The 15,920-nt window shown below is 35.6% G+C and overlaps 1 protein-coding gene across 1 annotated transcript; it reads right to left on the reverse strand.

Annotated features, from left to right (window-relative positions):
* Positions 1-670: 670 nt before the first annotated feature.
* LOC149550054 (uncharacterized) lies at positions 671-4,143 on the reverse strand. The gene is made up of 4 exons (XM_089794417.1): positions 4,082-4,143; positions 1,429-1,570; positions 1,139-1,346; positions 671-1,041 (listed from the first exon to the last, which is right to left on the reverse strand). Exons 1-4 carry the CDS (start codon positions 4,141-4,143, stop codon positions 911-913), a joined length of 543 nt encoding a protein of 180 aa, XP_089650543.1. The 3' UTR covers positions 671-910.
* Positions 4,144-15,920: the final 11,777 nt, after the last annotated feature.

The following is a 15,920-nucleotide window of genomic DNA, read 5'->3' on the forward strand; positions in this document are numbered from 1 at the left end:
GGTAGTTCCTATTGAGTTTGTTGTTGGTCATCCTTATTGGGACTTTCGTTCCTGTTCTTTCCTATTAGTTTTCTTATTTCTAATGGTTTCTCTTACAAAAGGTTTTGAAGTGTGCCTTTCAAAATCTAATGCTTCTTCATGTCCTAGGCCACACTTAGACATCTTTCTCTACTTGTTCTTTTTAGTTGTTTAGGTTTCTAAGGACCTCCCGAAACCTAAATTTCTTGCAACATTATTGTGGTCTCTTTACTTTTCTAATATTGTTAAGGGGGTCTACCGGTAAAAGTTTCTAAGAATCCTTTTAAAATTCATTAGTAGTCTTCATTGCTTGGATAATGGTTTAGTATTCATTCTTATATCCCTCTATATTTCATATGTGATCCTTTTAGTGGAGTTGAGACCCTCTTTCTTAGTATTTGAATGGTCCAATCAAAAGCTTTTTAGCAAGGATTTTCCATTTTAGATGTTCGGTGGCCTCATGGCCTATGCTTTCTTGCCATTAATTATCTCTTTCTCCAAATTCAGACCCTTTACCATTTGAACTAATAAAAAACTTAAATTTTTATATAACATTTTATATAATAAATAACTTAAATTTTGATATAAAATTTGTGTATCTATACCCAGTAATAATTTTATACCACATAAAATATGATTAGAAATAAACCAATCAAAACCCAAGAATGCAAATCGCAGCGAAATGTTTTGTTATTGCAGAGTGTAGCAAGACTGCTCTTACGATCATTACAAATTGCTTCATCGGCAGAATGCCTGGCATTATTATTATTATTATTAGATCTACAACATGAGCAATTCTGAGTCCATAGATAACTCATTCTATGAAAAATGAAAGAGATGGCAGTGATTTAATACAATATTATTGGCTAAGAAACATCTAAGATGTGACGTTCTAGTAGGGTGCAGGAGCAGCTCCAGCAAGGGAAAATGTCTTCGCTGATGATGCCCCAGCTGCGAAAGTCTCCATCGCCATTCGCCGGCTTCGTGTTTTGTGAGCCTCCCAAAGGTGAGGTAAATATATTCCTGCAATTCCTTCTCTTGTTACCACCTCTCTCAATGGAAAACAAACATATCTATCTGTTTAATAAGAAGGGATAATAAAGAGAAACGGGTCACATACCTTCTCCTGCAGCCAAATTTAGGTAGAGATTGATAATGCTAGGGCAACTCTTTTGGCACTTGTCTGAGCACAACTTGGAGGTGAAATCAGAATATGCGGAAAGATCATCAGTTGACATTCCCACGCTCATTCTCTGCAATCCACAGATTTGCAGACACTCCTCGCTCTCAATCCATTCCATCATCTTCTCCGCCATTACTCCCGATGACTACAATACAATTGTACAAATAGCGTTTAGTATTAAAAAAAACTACTAAAAAAAGGTGTGTATTGTAAGAGAATGTGTTTACCTCACAATAATATTCAACTGATGACATCTGTGTGGAAGGGATGAATGAGTACTTCTTCACGAGCACACACCGAGCTCCAGAAGATGACACAGAAAAAGCACACATCTCTACTGGAAGCTTCTCACATTCCACGCCTCCTTCACTGATGAGGAGAGAGTTCACAATAATGAAAATAAAATAATAAAGGACATAATTTACAAGGGAACTATATGGCAGACTCCTCCTAGCACTTCTTACTCTTGAACTAGGGCTTTCTCAATCACCTAATTACACACACTTCCAATCCCAACTAACAATGGATTCACCTTCACATGTACATTGTTTAACGTCTCCAATCAACAAATAAACCCCTTGTTCGAGTAGAATCTCTATCTTGTTTAATTCTGCACATGCTTGGTTAGTAATATATCATACATGTTAGATTAACTCTTTCCATGAGTATCAAGCCTTCATCCTCATGGAAAGATCTTCATTTCCTTTAAAACCTACTGCAATAAATAAATAATTAAAAGAAATCTACTTGTTTTGCAACAGGCATAACAGAAAACCTATAATAATATGAAACTTATCAAAAAAGTACTTGGAATGATGCATTTGTAGAGCCAATCAATCGGTTTGCAGACCATAATATGGAATTTGAGTTGCAGAATATCTAAGTTTTATTATTGTTGTTTACCAGTCCATACATACCAGTTTTCAATATGTTCTCTTCCCTTTTACATCAGAGACTCTTTCCAATTTATAAGACACCCTAAAATAATTGATTCCAACCAACTATCATCATTGAGTTGGGTATTTTAAAATTATTACAAACTAAACTTCCCTCTAACCAGCCATTACCTTTTTTTATTTAATGTTTGAACTTTAAAAACCATACAATGGTTTTATTAAACATTAAACTCTTTTCTCTACCTAAACCTATCTTGAAGACCTAATATTATTTTAGCATCATTATAGGTTCCAAAAGTGCCCAATTGATTTGATGACCTTGTTTATTGTGATGTCCCCTTCTAGCTAGAGACATCACTTTAGCTGGTGATTAGCCTATCAAAGACCCTCGTAGGCTAATAAGATTGGATAGAGGGTCACCTTGGTGTGGAGATCCTCCAAGGACCAGAGCAGAGTACTCTTCTGGGTTGCCAGAGTTTGTTTATGATGAGTTTTGCTTTGAGTTTGGCTTGGTCAGGCTATTTTTAGCAGTTTTGGAGTTATAAAGATAGACCCCTGCTATTTTTAGAAAAAGGGTATGGTCATATGCAGTTCTATCATGTTAGCTCCCAATCCAAACGACATTCAAAAATGTTGAGTAATAATGGAGATATTAATGTTTATTTAGTTAAAATAAATATTATTGGTTTTGAGCCTATATTGTTAAGTTATAATATATAACTTAAGTGAGGGTCATGATATCATAAAAGGGGCCATTGTTTCAATTAATTGTGGGTCCAAGCTTATGGAAAAATTAAAAGGGATTTTCTAATTTTTAATGTAATAACATTTTTTATGTTATTATTATATCTTTTATCCCACATTAAGCATGGAGACTCATTCTGGAGTTGAGGAGTCCTTATAAACAAACCTTGTCTTCCTTCAAGAGTAGGTTATGAGAATTGCTTAAAAACTTTACCTTGTGAAATTTCTTGAAGTTGTGGCAACAAGGGTTTTAACAAGTTTGAGAAGAATTCAGACTGTGGAGAATGTAGTATCTTTAGAGTTGATGCAATCTAAGGGTGTGAAATATCACTTGAATTTTGCCTATGAGTTGACTTCATTCTGGAGTCAATATTGTGTTTTAGTAGGAAAAAAGTGGATGAATCTGTTTACAGGTTGGAAAAGGTTATAATAGCAGCTACAGTGCTGTGAATAGTACAGCGCTACAGTGAATTAAAAATTAGAGATTTAATATTGCGGTTTTTGATAGGCGTAGCCCAAGGAGGAAGCAACCAGCAGCGTGGTTGCGTATTGGAGACAAAAATCAGGTTTTTTCCAACTATTAATGATGATGTTTTTAATGTATTCTTCTAGAAATAAGTATTGTACATACATTAGGAGCCATCTGAATAAATGAATTTGATTAGCATTATAACCAGATTTGAGTTATAATTTTAAGTAAGATTAGTTTTCAATATTTGTATTTTCTTTTCATCAACTCAAAAACCCAAAAACAACTTAAAACATTCAAAAACAAACAAAAAACAATAATTACACTCAGGGAAACAAATAGTGATCAGCGTAGAGCCTATTTGGGGTTCTTACATTGGTATCAGAGCCTCATTCCTGCCATCCTGAGGGTTTGGGGAGTCATATGCAGCCACTGGAAATTGGACCACACAGGTATCATACTCATAGAAGAGCTCTGATTGAAAGAGAACAGCTACAGGAAACAGGAAATATGGAAGCGAGGCATGATGGTAGTCCACCTGGAAACAAGAGGAATAATGATGATCAAGATACTAGAGAATTCTACCGTGCTATGGTTATAGGGCAGCGGCAAATGGCACAGGCATTACAGGCACTCACTACTATGGTAGAAAGGATGAACCCACCTATTAGACAAAATGGGGAGTCGGGAGAATAGGGAGATAAGAGGAGTGCTACAGGTAATCAGAGACCACAACGGACCCATTCCAGAACAGCTGATAGGCCTACATGCCATACATTTGTTTCGAAGGAGCCAGAAAAAGCTCCGGTAGAGGAGGCGACAGGAGACCCCATATTCGCAAATGCACTCATGGCTGCAAATGGTGAATGGGAATTATTAGCTCCACAGGTTTGGGAGAGGATGACCTTTGAACGCTTTGTAAATCAGAGGAGAGAGTATTACAGGTCACTCAGAAAAGATAGGAGGCCTAGAGGTCAAAATAGTGAGCTGAAACAGGCTACAGGCAAGCTTACTATGCCTACATTTGATGGGAGTGGTAAGATGACAGCTCAAGCTTGGATTCATAAGCTTGACACATTTTTGGCACTGGGGCCAATGACAGAGATTGAAGCTATCAAATATGCCACCTTGCATTTGGAGGGAATAGCACATGATTGGTGGTACCATGGTATGGTAACACTTCAGCATAACCAAGTGACAGAATACCAAGACTTTGTGGATAGGTTGGTTGAAAGATTTGACAAGAAAGATCCAGAGATTTACTTCCAGGACTTAGCACAGCTGAAACAAATAGGCAATTTGGAGTATTTCATTGGTAAATTTCAGCGGTTGGTAGTCATGGTGCCAAACATTTCAGAGCGTAGATTGATAGTTCTTTTCATTGAGGGCCTATCCGAACCACTAAGAGGTTGGATAAAGACATTTGATCCTATTTCTTTACAGGAAGCGATGAAAAAGGCAAGAAGTATGGAACATGCAGTCCCAACAAACAAATCTCAGTCCAAAGGAGCATCTTCTAGTAAGGATAACAAACCATTTTATAAAAAACCAGAGAGGACTAATTTTAAAAATGATTCTAAAGATAAAACTCCAGCACCTTTTGACAGAGAAACATTAAATGATTTGAGGAAGAAAAAATTATGTTTCTACTGTAAGGGACCCTATGATGCAAACCATGATTGTCCTCTTAGGCCAAAGGGAAAAGCTAACAGAGTTACGTGGGCATACTATGAGGAATCATAATCAGATAATTCAGATCAGCAGTCTGATATAGAGGAAATAGATGGTGAAAAAGAGGAAGACAAGGCTAAAAGCTTGTCCAAAATGGATTCCAAGGATGGGGAAGGAGATGGGCAACTTATGGAAGCTCGTCTCACTAGTATTAAGCAAGAAGGGTCATTCCGGATGAGAGGAGTACTTGCTAGATAGCAAGTCATAACCTTGGTTGATACAGGTGCCACTCATAATTTCATTGATGCTAGGATGGTGGAGAAGTGTGGCATACAAATAGAGGAGTTTGGGGGAATTAGAGTGAGGGTAGTGGATGGCTATGTCCTCAAATGTGATCGTAGGATCACTAGACTCCCATTGAAAGTTAATAATTATGACTTTAAGGAAGATTTTTATGTTGTACCTATGGGAGATACAGATATAGTTCTTGGGATGAGTTGGTTGCATGATATTGGTGAGTTCACTCTTAACCTCAAGGAGATGGAGATGAGGTTTAAAGTGAATGGGAAGGCACATATTCTTAAGGCAATCAGGGACAGTGATCTCAAGATGGTCTCTTTTCATAGAATGGCTAGATTGATTCAACATGATCAGGTAGAGTGGGCAGCAGAATGCATGTTGATGCCATCATAGGAGGGACATCATAAGATTGAATATCCTCCTGATATTCAGGAGCTTAGAGTTAAACACTCTAAGGTGTTCAGTGACATTCCACCAGGTAGACCACTAGACAGAGGTATTGAGCACATCATTGAGTTAGAGGAGGGGGCTAAGCCCATCATGATTACACCTTACAGGCATGCGAAGAGGTTGAAGGATGAAATTGAGAAAACCATAAAGGAGTTACTTGCTATGGGCCACATTAGACCAAGTAAGTCTCCTTTTGCTTCTTTAGTAGTGTTAGTAAATAAGAAGGATGGGACATTGAGGATGTGCATTGATTATAGAGTGCTTAATAGGAAGACGATTAAAAACAGATACCCCATTCCCAGGATCGATGAGTTGATAGATGAGCTTCATGGAGCTTGCTTCTTCTCAAAGATAGATTTGAGATCAGGTTATCACCAGATCAAAGTTAGAGAGCAGGACATTGAGAAGACAGCCTTTAGATGTCATTGTGGCCATTTTGAGTTTGTAGTTATGCCATTTGGGCTAGCTAATGCACCTGCTACTTTTCAGGCAACAAAGAATAGGGTTTTCCATCCTCAGTTGAGGAGATTTTTACTTGTCTTCTTTGATGATATCTTGGTATATAGTAGATCTTGGGAGGAGCACTTGGTTCACCTAGACACGGTGCTAGCTATATTGGACAGAGAATCCTTGTATGCAAAGGAGTCGAAGTGTGATTTGGGCATGACAGAGTTGTTCTACTTGGGTCACATCATCAATGCAGAGAGCGTGTGCATGGATCCTGAAAAGATTCGTGCCATTGTGGAGTGGCCTTCACCGGTGAACCTTACACAGTTGAGGGGCTTTCTAGGACTATGTGGTTTCTACAGAAGGTTTGTGGATGGATATTCTAGGCATGCGGCACCCTTGACAGATTTGATGAGAAATGGAGCTTTCTTGTGGACTCTTGAGGCATAGGAGTGTTTTGAGAAATTTAAGGGGTTGATGACTTCTTGTCTAGTGTTAGCATTACCAGATTTCAGCAAACCTTTTGAGCTACATTGTGATGCTTCCAGAGAGGGCATTGGAGCGGTGCTTATGCAGGAGAAGTACCCTATTGCTTATGAGAGTAGGAAATTGAGAGGGCCAGAGCAGAGCTTCAGCATATATGATAAGGAGATGTTAGCCATTATGCATGCTTTGGCCAAATTCAGGCAATATTTGGTAGGTAGCAAATTTTGTATCAAAACCGACCATAATAGCCTAAGACACTTTTTGGGGCAGCGAGATCTCAATGATAGGCAGCAAAAGTGGGTGAGCAAGTTACAGTCCTATAACTTTGACATTACATATTTTAAGGGGACACAGAATGTAGTTGTTGATGCCTTATCACGTAGGCCCCATTTGAGCTTATTGACAGACATATCGGAGGATTGGAGACACTTGATCCTTGCAGAGTATGCAAAGGACACTTGGGCAGCTGGATTCATAGATGGGACTATTCAGGACAGAAGATACACCCTTGTGAATGAGCTCATCATTTACAAAGGAAGAATATTTTTGGTCCTAGGATCAGTAGTGAGGAGGGTGGTTTTGAAATCTTTTCATGATTCACCTATGGCAGGACATCCTGGTTTCTACAAGACATACCAACAAATTAGAGAGTGATTCACATGGAAAGGGCTCAAAGCAGAGGTACTTCAGTATGTTAGGGAGTGTCCCACTTGCCAACAGAATAAGCAAGAACACTCCTATCCAGCTGGTTTACTGTAGCCACTTCCAATTCCTGATAGGAAGTGGGAGTGTTTGTCTATGGACTTCATCACAGGACTACCTGGAGCCCAAGGCAGGGACTGCATATATGTGGTTGTGGATCACCTTACAAAGTTTGCACGCTTCTTTCCGATCACTGCTACATACACTGCTACATAGGTGGTAGAGTTGTTCTTCAAAGAGATATTTAGATTACATGGCTTACCTCAGAGAATTGTAAGTGACAGAGACAATAGGTTTATGAGTCACTTTTGGCAGGAGCTATTCAGGTTGTGTGCAACAGAGCTCACTCTGAGTACTAGCTACCACCCTCAGACAGATGGTCAAACAAAGATAGTAAACAAATGGGTGGAGGGATATCTCAAAAATTATATAACAGGGCAACAGAGGGCATGGGTAAAGTGGATTTATCTCTGTGAGTATTGCTACAATACCACTTATCACATGTCTATTCAGATGTCACCCTTTATGGCCATGTATGGGTATGAGGCACCCAATTTTATGGATCTGCTTTTGAGTGACAGTAGAGTGCCTAGTGCAGGTGATTTGTTACAGGAGAGTCAAGACCTTGTTAAGACTCTCAAGGATAATCTAAGGCACAAAATCAGCAAAAGCAGTATGCAGATCAGAAGAGGACTGAGTGGACTTTTGAGGTTGGAGACATGGTGTATCTTATGTTGTAGCCTTACCGTCAATCCACTCTCAAGAAGAGTGGTGCCAAGAAACTCAAGCCGCGATACTATGGTCCATTTAGGATTATCAGGAAAGTGGGAGAGGTGGCTTATGAGTTAGACTTGCCGGCGGAGAGCAAGGTGCACAATATTTTTCATGTGTCACGCCTCAAGAAGGCACTAGGGCATCATATTGTGCCTTCTACAGTACTACCACCCCTGGATGATGAGGGAAAACTTGTTTTGATACCGGAGGCTATCATTGATTTTAGAGAGAGGAACTTGAGGAAACGTACCATCCAAGAATATTTTGTGAAGTGGAAGGATTTGCTGGTAGAGGATGCTACTTGGGAGAGCAAGGAGATTTTACAGCATCCAGAGTTGAGATTGCTTCAGGACAAGCAATTTCAGGGAGGGCAGACAGTGATGTCCCCTTCTAGCTAGAGACATCACTTTAGCTGGTGATTAGCCTATCAGAGACCCTCGTAGGCTAATAAGATTGGATAGAGGGTCACCTTGGTGTGGAGATCCTCCAAGGACCAGAGCAGAGTACTCTTCTGGGTTGCCAGAGTTTGTTTATGATAAGTTTTGCTTTGAGTTTGGCTTGGTTAGGCTATTTTTAGCAGTTTTGGAGTTATAAAGATAGACCCCTACTATTTTTAGAAAAGGGGTATGGTCATATGCAGTTCTATCATGTTAGCTCCCAATCCAAATGACATTCAAAAATATTGAGTAATAATGGAGATATAAATGTTTATTTAGTTAAAATAAACATTATTGGTTTTGAGCCTATATTGTTAAGTTATAATATATAACTTAAGTGAGGGTCATGATATCATAAAAGGGGCCATTGTTTCAATTAATTGTGGGTCCAAGCTTATGGAAAAATTAAAAGGGATTTTCTAAGTTTTAATGTAATAACACTTTTTATGTTATTATTATATCTTTTATCCCACATTGAGTGTGGAGACTCATTCTAGAGTTGAGGAGTCCTTATAAACAAACCTCGTCTTCCTTCAAGAGCAGGTTATGAGAATTTCTTAAAAACTTTGCCTTGTGAAATTTCTTGAAGTTGTGGCAACAAGGGTTTCTACAAGTTTGAGAAGAATTCAGACTATGGAGAACGTAGTATCTTCAGAGTTGATGCAATTTGAGGGTGTGAAATATCACTTGAATTTTGCCTGTGAGTTGACTTCATTCTAGAGTCAATATTGTGTTTTAGAAGGAAAAAAGTGAATGAATCTATTTACAGGTTGGAAGGGGTTATAACAGCAGCTACAGTGCTATGAACAGTACAACGCTACAGTGAATTAAAAATCAGAGATTTAATATTGCGGTTTTTGATAGGGGTTGCCCAAGGAGGAAGCAACCAGCAGCGTGGTTGCGTATTAGAGACAAAAATCAGGTTTTTTCCAACTATTAATGATGATGTTTTTAATGTATTCTTCCAGCAATAAGTATTGTACATACATTAGGAGCCATCTGAATAAATGAATTTGATTAGCATTATAACCAGATTTGAGTTATAATTTTAGGTAAGATTAGTTTTCAATATTTTTATTTTCTTTTCATCAACTCAAAAACCCAAAAACAGCTTAAAACATCCAAAAACAAACCAAAAACAATCATTACACCTAGGGAAACAAACAGTGATCAGCGTAGAGCCCATTTGGGGTTCTTACATTTATACATTCCTTCCTTCTGATTTGTTTTGAGGATCTTTGCGGTCTTTATAATCTTCAACTGTGGCTTGAATATTTGAGGTGCAGGAGGCTTGAATATTTGAGGTGCTCCTACACCATTCACCTGCACAAAATCACCATTAACATCTTGTTGAACATGAACTAGATTTCATCAATAATAATAACAATGTATTGCATTATTAAAAGTCACCATTAACAACATTTAACTTTTGTAATTTTGATCATAACATTAAAACTTTCAACCACTTAAATATCGCACACTAAGGCTTGATTCCTCCACTAAAAGTATTAAATAGCTAAAATTGATTTAAAACCAGTAAATTCGAATGACTTGAACATCACACTAAACTTCATTCTAACACTTGTGTCAGATTAATTACTGATGCTGAAACAAAATGTATAGATCTAAATATTTATATTCAAAATGTATAGATCTAAATATTCTAATGAGCAGAAAGAGAAAAGAAAGAAACCGTAATTGCAACTCATAATGTTTTATGGGTAAGAAACTGTGTACCCATCACCACAACGTTTTGAAAGGTGAGAAACCCCACAATGGCGAATGCAACTCTCTTTTCGAAAGCCATCTCTTAATACAATCTGTACACTTCTTACCTTGTCCAAGCAAAATAAGAAGACAATAATTGTAGATGAGATATGAGGAGCTGTGAAGAATAGAGAAAGAGTCAATGCTCTGAAGTTTGTAGACTTCGCACCTAACAAGGCTTGCCTGGTCTACAAAGAATTTGCAAGCGGGATTGAGATTTATTCATCATATAATATAGGTGAGATTTTTTTAATTGAGAAGTGATTTTTCAACGAAAGATTGGTAGCGTTTCTACATCATTGAAAGACTTCAATAGACCCCAAGAGTATACCTCAGTTAGCGCGTCATTTCTATTATTATTATATAATAGTGACATTTGCTTCTCCAGACTTTGCTTTTTTTAAATATATTGTCTCCTCAACTTTCCTTTTAAAATTATATATTACAATTATTTCATGTGATTCGTCCAAGTTTTCTTTTCGAGCTAGAGATTTGTAAAGATTAATATCATAACTTTGCAACCTCTCCATCTTCGTTGTTATAATTTAATTTTAGGTAGTGTTATTATTATTATTAAATTCTTGTCATCTAAAAAATTAATAATAATAGAAATAAAATAAATATCTAAGTAAAGTTGTGATTAGATAAATGAAGACTGGGTTCAAATCTTTCAGTGGAAAAATAATATAAAGTTCTTAGGACAACCAAAAGGTGATTCTCTAAGAGTGAGTACCAGCAACTACAAGAAAATATAAAACAAGCAAGAAACTACAATAAACTAAAGCTCTAACCACTAAAATCAACAAACACCAACAACTAATAAAACCAGTAACCAATAGCAACTAACTAAAAGACTAGCAAATAGGGCACATGCCATGACAAAAACTCTAGCACATAAACAAACCATAGACCAGCCTAGCCAAGTCCAACTACTAACAAGCATTACTTGTTAAGCTCTTTGAGCTTCTCTGGAAAGGAATCTTTCTTCAATGGCCCAGGGGAGACGATATCCACATCCACTATCTCCTCTTTTTGAAAAGTCGAGTACTTTCAAACCCCCTCTTCTCCCTTTTGTTTCTTTTAATTCTTTCTCTTCTAGCTTGGTCTAGATCTCACTTATGGCTTTATTCATTATCTTATGCATATTCTTACACAAAAAGGCTATCTCCAAGAATTACTCCCCAAGATGGGTTTGGGATTCCTTCATGGAGGCAAGGGTATAGAAGATATCCATCTTCTCCTCCTCAAAGCGCATTTTTTTCAACTCAATAATTTGTTCCTCAGTAAACTCCATATTATGGAGTTTGTCCCTGAATAATTCAGCCACCTTCTGTCCGATGTCATCATCCTTCCCTTTCATCAAGTCTCTAGCTATTTTATTTTCTCCAACAATTTCTCCACTAGATGGGTTTGGATCATGGAGGCAAGGGTATAGAAGATATCCATCTTCTCCTCCTCAAAGGGTTTTTTTTTTTTTCAACTTAATAATTCATTCCCCCATAAACTCCATATTATGAAGTTTATCCCTAAATAATTCATCGACCTTCCATGGGATATTATCATCCTTCCCTTTCATTAAGTCTTTAGCTCTTTAATTTTTTGTAAACATTGCCTCCATCATATTTATCTCCCTCGCTATTAGTAGCTAAAAATGTATCACCTAGTAACTTCTTTGAGATTGTTATAGATGATCCATACAGCTCCTCAACTTTACCCACAACATCATCCATTAAGTCCCAAAACAGAATTATTTTGGGTATTGCGATAGGAAGATTTATGGAAAAGGGGCTCCCCAAGGTAATAGAACAAGGACTTAGGGGAAGGTAGGATGAAGAGGTGTTTGGAGAGCTCTACATAGAATTTGGAATTGAGTCCATAGGGATCTAGCTAGATTATACTAATTAGGAGAGCATTGAATCATGTGATCTCTTGATCATGATGCAGTACCATCATTGATGAATTTCAAAATGAGATGTCTAGCCTTGCAACAAACACTCATAGAAACAACAGTGTAGAATTAAGAGAGATCCAATGTGGAATCAAGATTTTACTCAAATAGGTACAACACACATGTTGAGCTATATGACCTTCCTAGTTATATCCGATACAAATAAGAACAACTTAGATTTAATTCAATCCTTCTAGTGCAAGCTATCACCCCACAGATGCTCATAGCTTAATATCTATCTCCACAATTACCTACTAAATATCATCAACCATTTATTTAAATATGATGCCCCCATAGGCAGACATTCAAGATACTACATACCCCTAGGAAAATATGTTAGACTAATCAACTTTGAATTATAAATAATTACATCAATTTAAGAAACTTCTAAAAATGATCCAACCACAAGTTGGCCACACATGAATCCACCTTGAGATCGATGCCAAAATACTTCATCAATTTAATACTACTAGTGCTATCAAAAGTCAACAAATTGGTGAATGCAACAAGTCAACCAGTGTCACAAAAAACAACTCATAACAACACATAGAGCCAATGATAAGAAGAATGATAATTGAACACTTCAAAAAGTAAACTAGTGAACATACTGAAGAGTAAAACTAGTGAGATCAAAACCAACCAAACTCAAGAACATAACTAAACCAAAATGAGGTGTGATTAGAAATATATGAACTACAAAAGATCCTTAACCAAATCTCAAGAGAGCCAAACAAAAAATTTCAATAATGTGTGATTGTTGCAACAATCTCTCAAACTAGAAGATAGGAACAAAATGAAAAATAAATGCCTTGGTTGATGCAATATTCTGAAGAACCCAAGATACTTTTGTAGTAGACACATGGGGTAAATAAGAGAAAATTCTCCTATATTTGGAATGTTAAGCAACCAATGCTGAATCAAAATGATCCAACTCAGATTGACAAATACATGATGAACCCTCAAATGATTTGTCCTTCCATTTCACCAAGTATTTTATGTAGAATTTACCCCTAGTACTTTTGCAAATCCTATTATCTATAAATTTCTAAATTCCTTTAATTATCTTCTTAGGATCTTCTTTCTATGCATATACCTCTTCATCTGATTCATGATACTCATATAAATTTGAAATGTTGAAGATAGGAAATATATCTATATTAATCAATAACTAAACTTCATATGCATTACCACTATCAAACATCTTCAAGATCTTGTATGGTTCAAACTTCCTCAGCCTCAGTTTTCTATATGTTCCAACATGAAACCTTAGCCTATTTTTCTTCACATGAGTCATTACTTCATCAACATATTCAAATATTTTGTGTCTTCTAGACCTATCTATTGTCTTCTTATATATTTGATTACTCCTCTAAAAATTTTGTTTTCCTTCATCATGAAAAGTCGTCACAAATATGCATATATCTCTCTTTTGACACTTATGTTCTCTTATGAGCCAAGTGTCTTCAAATCTTTAACAAATTTAGGATGCATGCCTATAACAATCTGAAAAGGTAAGGCAAGAGCCTACAACACAATGGTAAAGTGTGAGCCTCTTATTTCGGAGGCCCTAGGGTCAAATCTACTCAAGTTAAATAAATAAATAATAACTAATTAATGAAATTAAAAACATAATTAATCTTAGCCTCTTACTATTCGAAAGATAAAACAATCTAAAAAGTCATTTTACATGTGCTCATATTCACTAGATTAATATATGTAAACCATGCTCTGTTAATGACTAATTATCTCAACTAAATATTTTTTCTAAAATTACTAAGTAAATTATAAGCTTAGTTTTGATATTTAATATCTTACAAGTCATTAAAAGAATAACAAGTAGTTAATGCAAATTATTCATTATTTGAAATTCACTTCGAAGTTTCATTTATTTTTAAAAATGGCCTACACACAAAATGAACTTTATTAACATAGACATACATGTGTAAGCCACACCCCCATCCCCCTCCCACCCTCCAAAATTATAGGTCCCCCTCTCATTATTATTTTATTTGTCGATCTATCTCCTCTATTATTCCTTTCTCCATATCCCTCTCCTTCTCCACCATTATACTATCTTCCTCCCTCCTCCATTCACTTTGTCATATTATATCATCTTTGTCCCTCATCTATCTCAAATTTTCACCATCACTCCACTTCATATGGTTGTGGAATTATAGGTTATATAGTTTATAATATCCAGGCCTTAGTTTATAAGTAATATGGTGTATAATATATGGTTTAAAATATTAGATTTAGGGTACAAAGTTTATGCTACATATTTTTAGGTTACATCTATGGGGAGAATAAGTTTGATTAGATCTATTCACATGGCCTTTAATATAAAGATATATTTGAAGTATAGTAAATCACTAGAGGGTATGCAAGGAGGACACTCTTTCCAACTATGTTAGTAATTAATAGGATATCATTATCAAGAAAGAAAGAAACCCTTCAGTTTATTTACATATTTATTTGGTTATAAAAGTTAAAATATTAATAGTTTATCTTTAATGGATTGAAAGAAAGGTTTCACTATAATAATCTCCATAAGAAATGAAGTTTGGACATGAACATTTGACCATTTATCAAAGTCTTATTTAAGCCATTTAAATGTTATTAAAAGAAAGGTAAAATTATAAGAAATGAATGGAATGTCAAATTAAAAAATGATAGTTTCATCATCATAAGACATTCTCAATCTTGGAATGCCTTTGGTGTAGAATTCAATGTTGTAAGCCTCAACATAAATTTATTCATGAATAAACCTATAATAATACTTTATAAACCTAGGATAATACTTTATAGAAGATTAAGCTTTACTGAGTTCAACAAAGTTGCAAAAGCCATATTACTCGCTTAACCACTATATGATTCTATGTTTAACACTTATTTTTCTAGTTAATGCATATTCATTAAAAAAAAACTCTTAAATAAAAATATTTAGAAAATGAAAGATAAGGCATCTAGATTTTTATTTTTAATACTATTAAAAATATTAGTAAGACATAAGTAATGAATTATTTATACCTCCAAATTTTATATTTAGATGTATATCATGACACATACGAAGTAATTATATGATGAATAATACATTTACACCACTAACATTTATTATCAATAGTATATTATGGAGAGAAAAAAAAATCTATGTTTAATAAAATAGTTTGATAAGATTTTTACAATATATAGTTTATATTAGATTTTAAAAGTTATCAAAATCAAAGAAAATAAATAACTGACAAGAAAAAATAAGTTTACCTAGAATTAATTGTGATCAATTTTCATCATGTTGATTGATTAGAAAAGTAATGAATTTGAGATTTTGATGTGAGATAAAGCTCATGAGAAAATGACAAATGTAATCAAAGAATTTTACAATATGTGAGATAAAGCTCATGAGAAAATGACAAATGTAATCAAAGAATTTTACAATTGCAATAGAGGCCACATGTAGCTTCATTCAACATTATGTCATTTACACCTCCAAATTTTAATGGTGCATCAAAATATTATGATTAATGTTATCTTCTAAAACATACTAACAACTTTTCTATCCATTTATTGAGCTAGGGGTTGTGTTCTAAATCACAAAGGACTTCATATAGCCAAAGAGAAGAACGTCAACTCT

This window comes from Cupressus sempervirens, chromosome 7 (genome assembly GCF_028749045.1).
Source record: "Cupressus sempervirens isolate cs-2001-9-10 chromosome 7, ASM2874904v1, whole genome shotgun sequence".
Taxonomy (NCBI): Eukaryota; Viridiplantae; Streptophyta; class Pinopsida; order Cupressales; family Cupressaceae; genus Cupressus; species Cupressus sempervirens.

Coding starts and splice junctions, on each gene's coding strand:
- LOC149550054 (XM_089794417.1), bottom strand. CDS start 4,143: ATGGGGTCTCCTGTCGCCTCCTCTACCGGAGCTTTTTCTGGCTCCTTC. Junction 1,571..4,081: donor TCCTTCGAAACAAATGTATG/GCATGTAGGCCT, acceptor TCTCCTCATCAG/TGAAGGAGGCGTGGAATGTG. Junction 1,347..1,428: donor CAGTTGAATATTATTGTGAG/GTAAACACATTC, acceptor ATTGTATTGTAG/TCATCGGGAGTAATGGCGGA.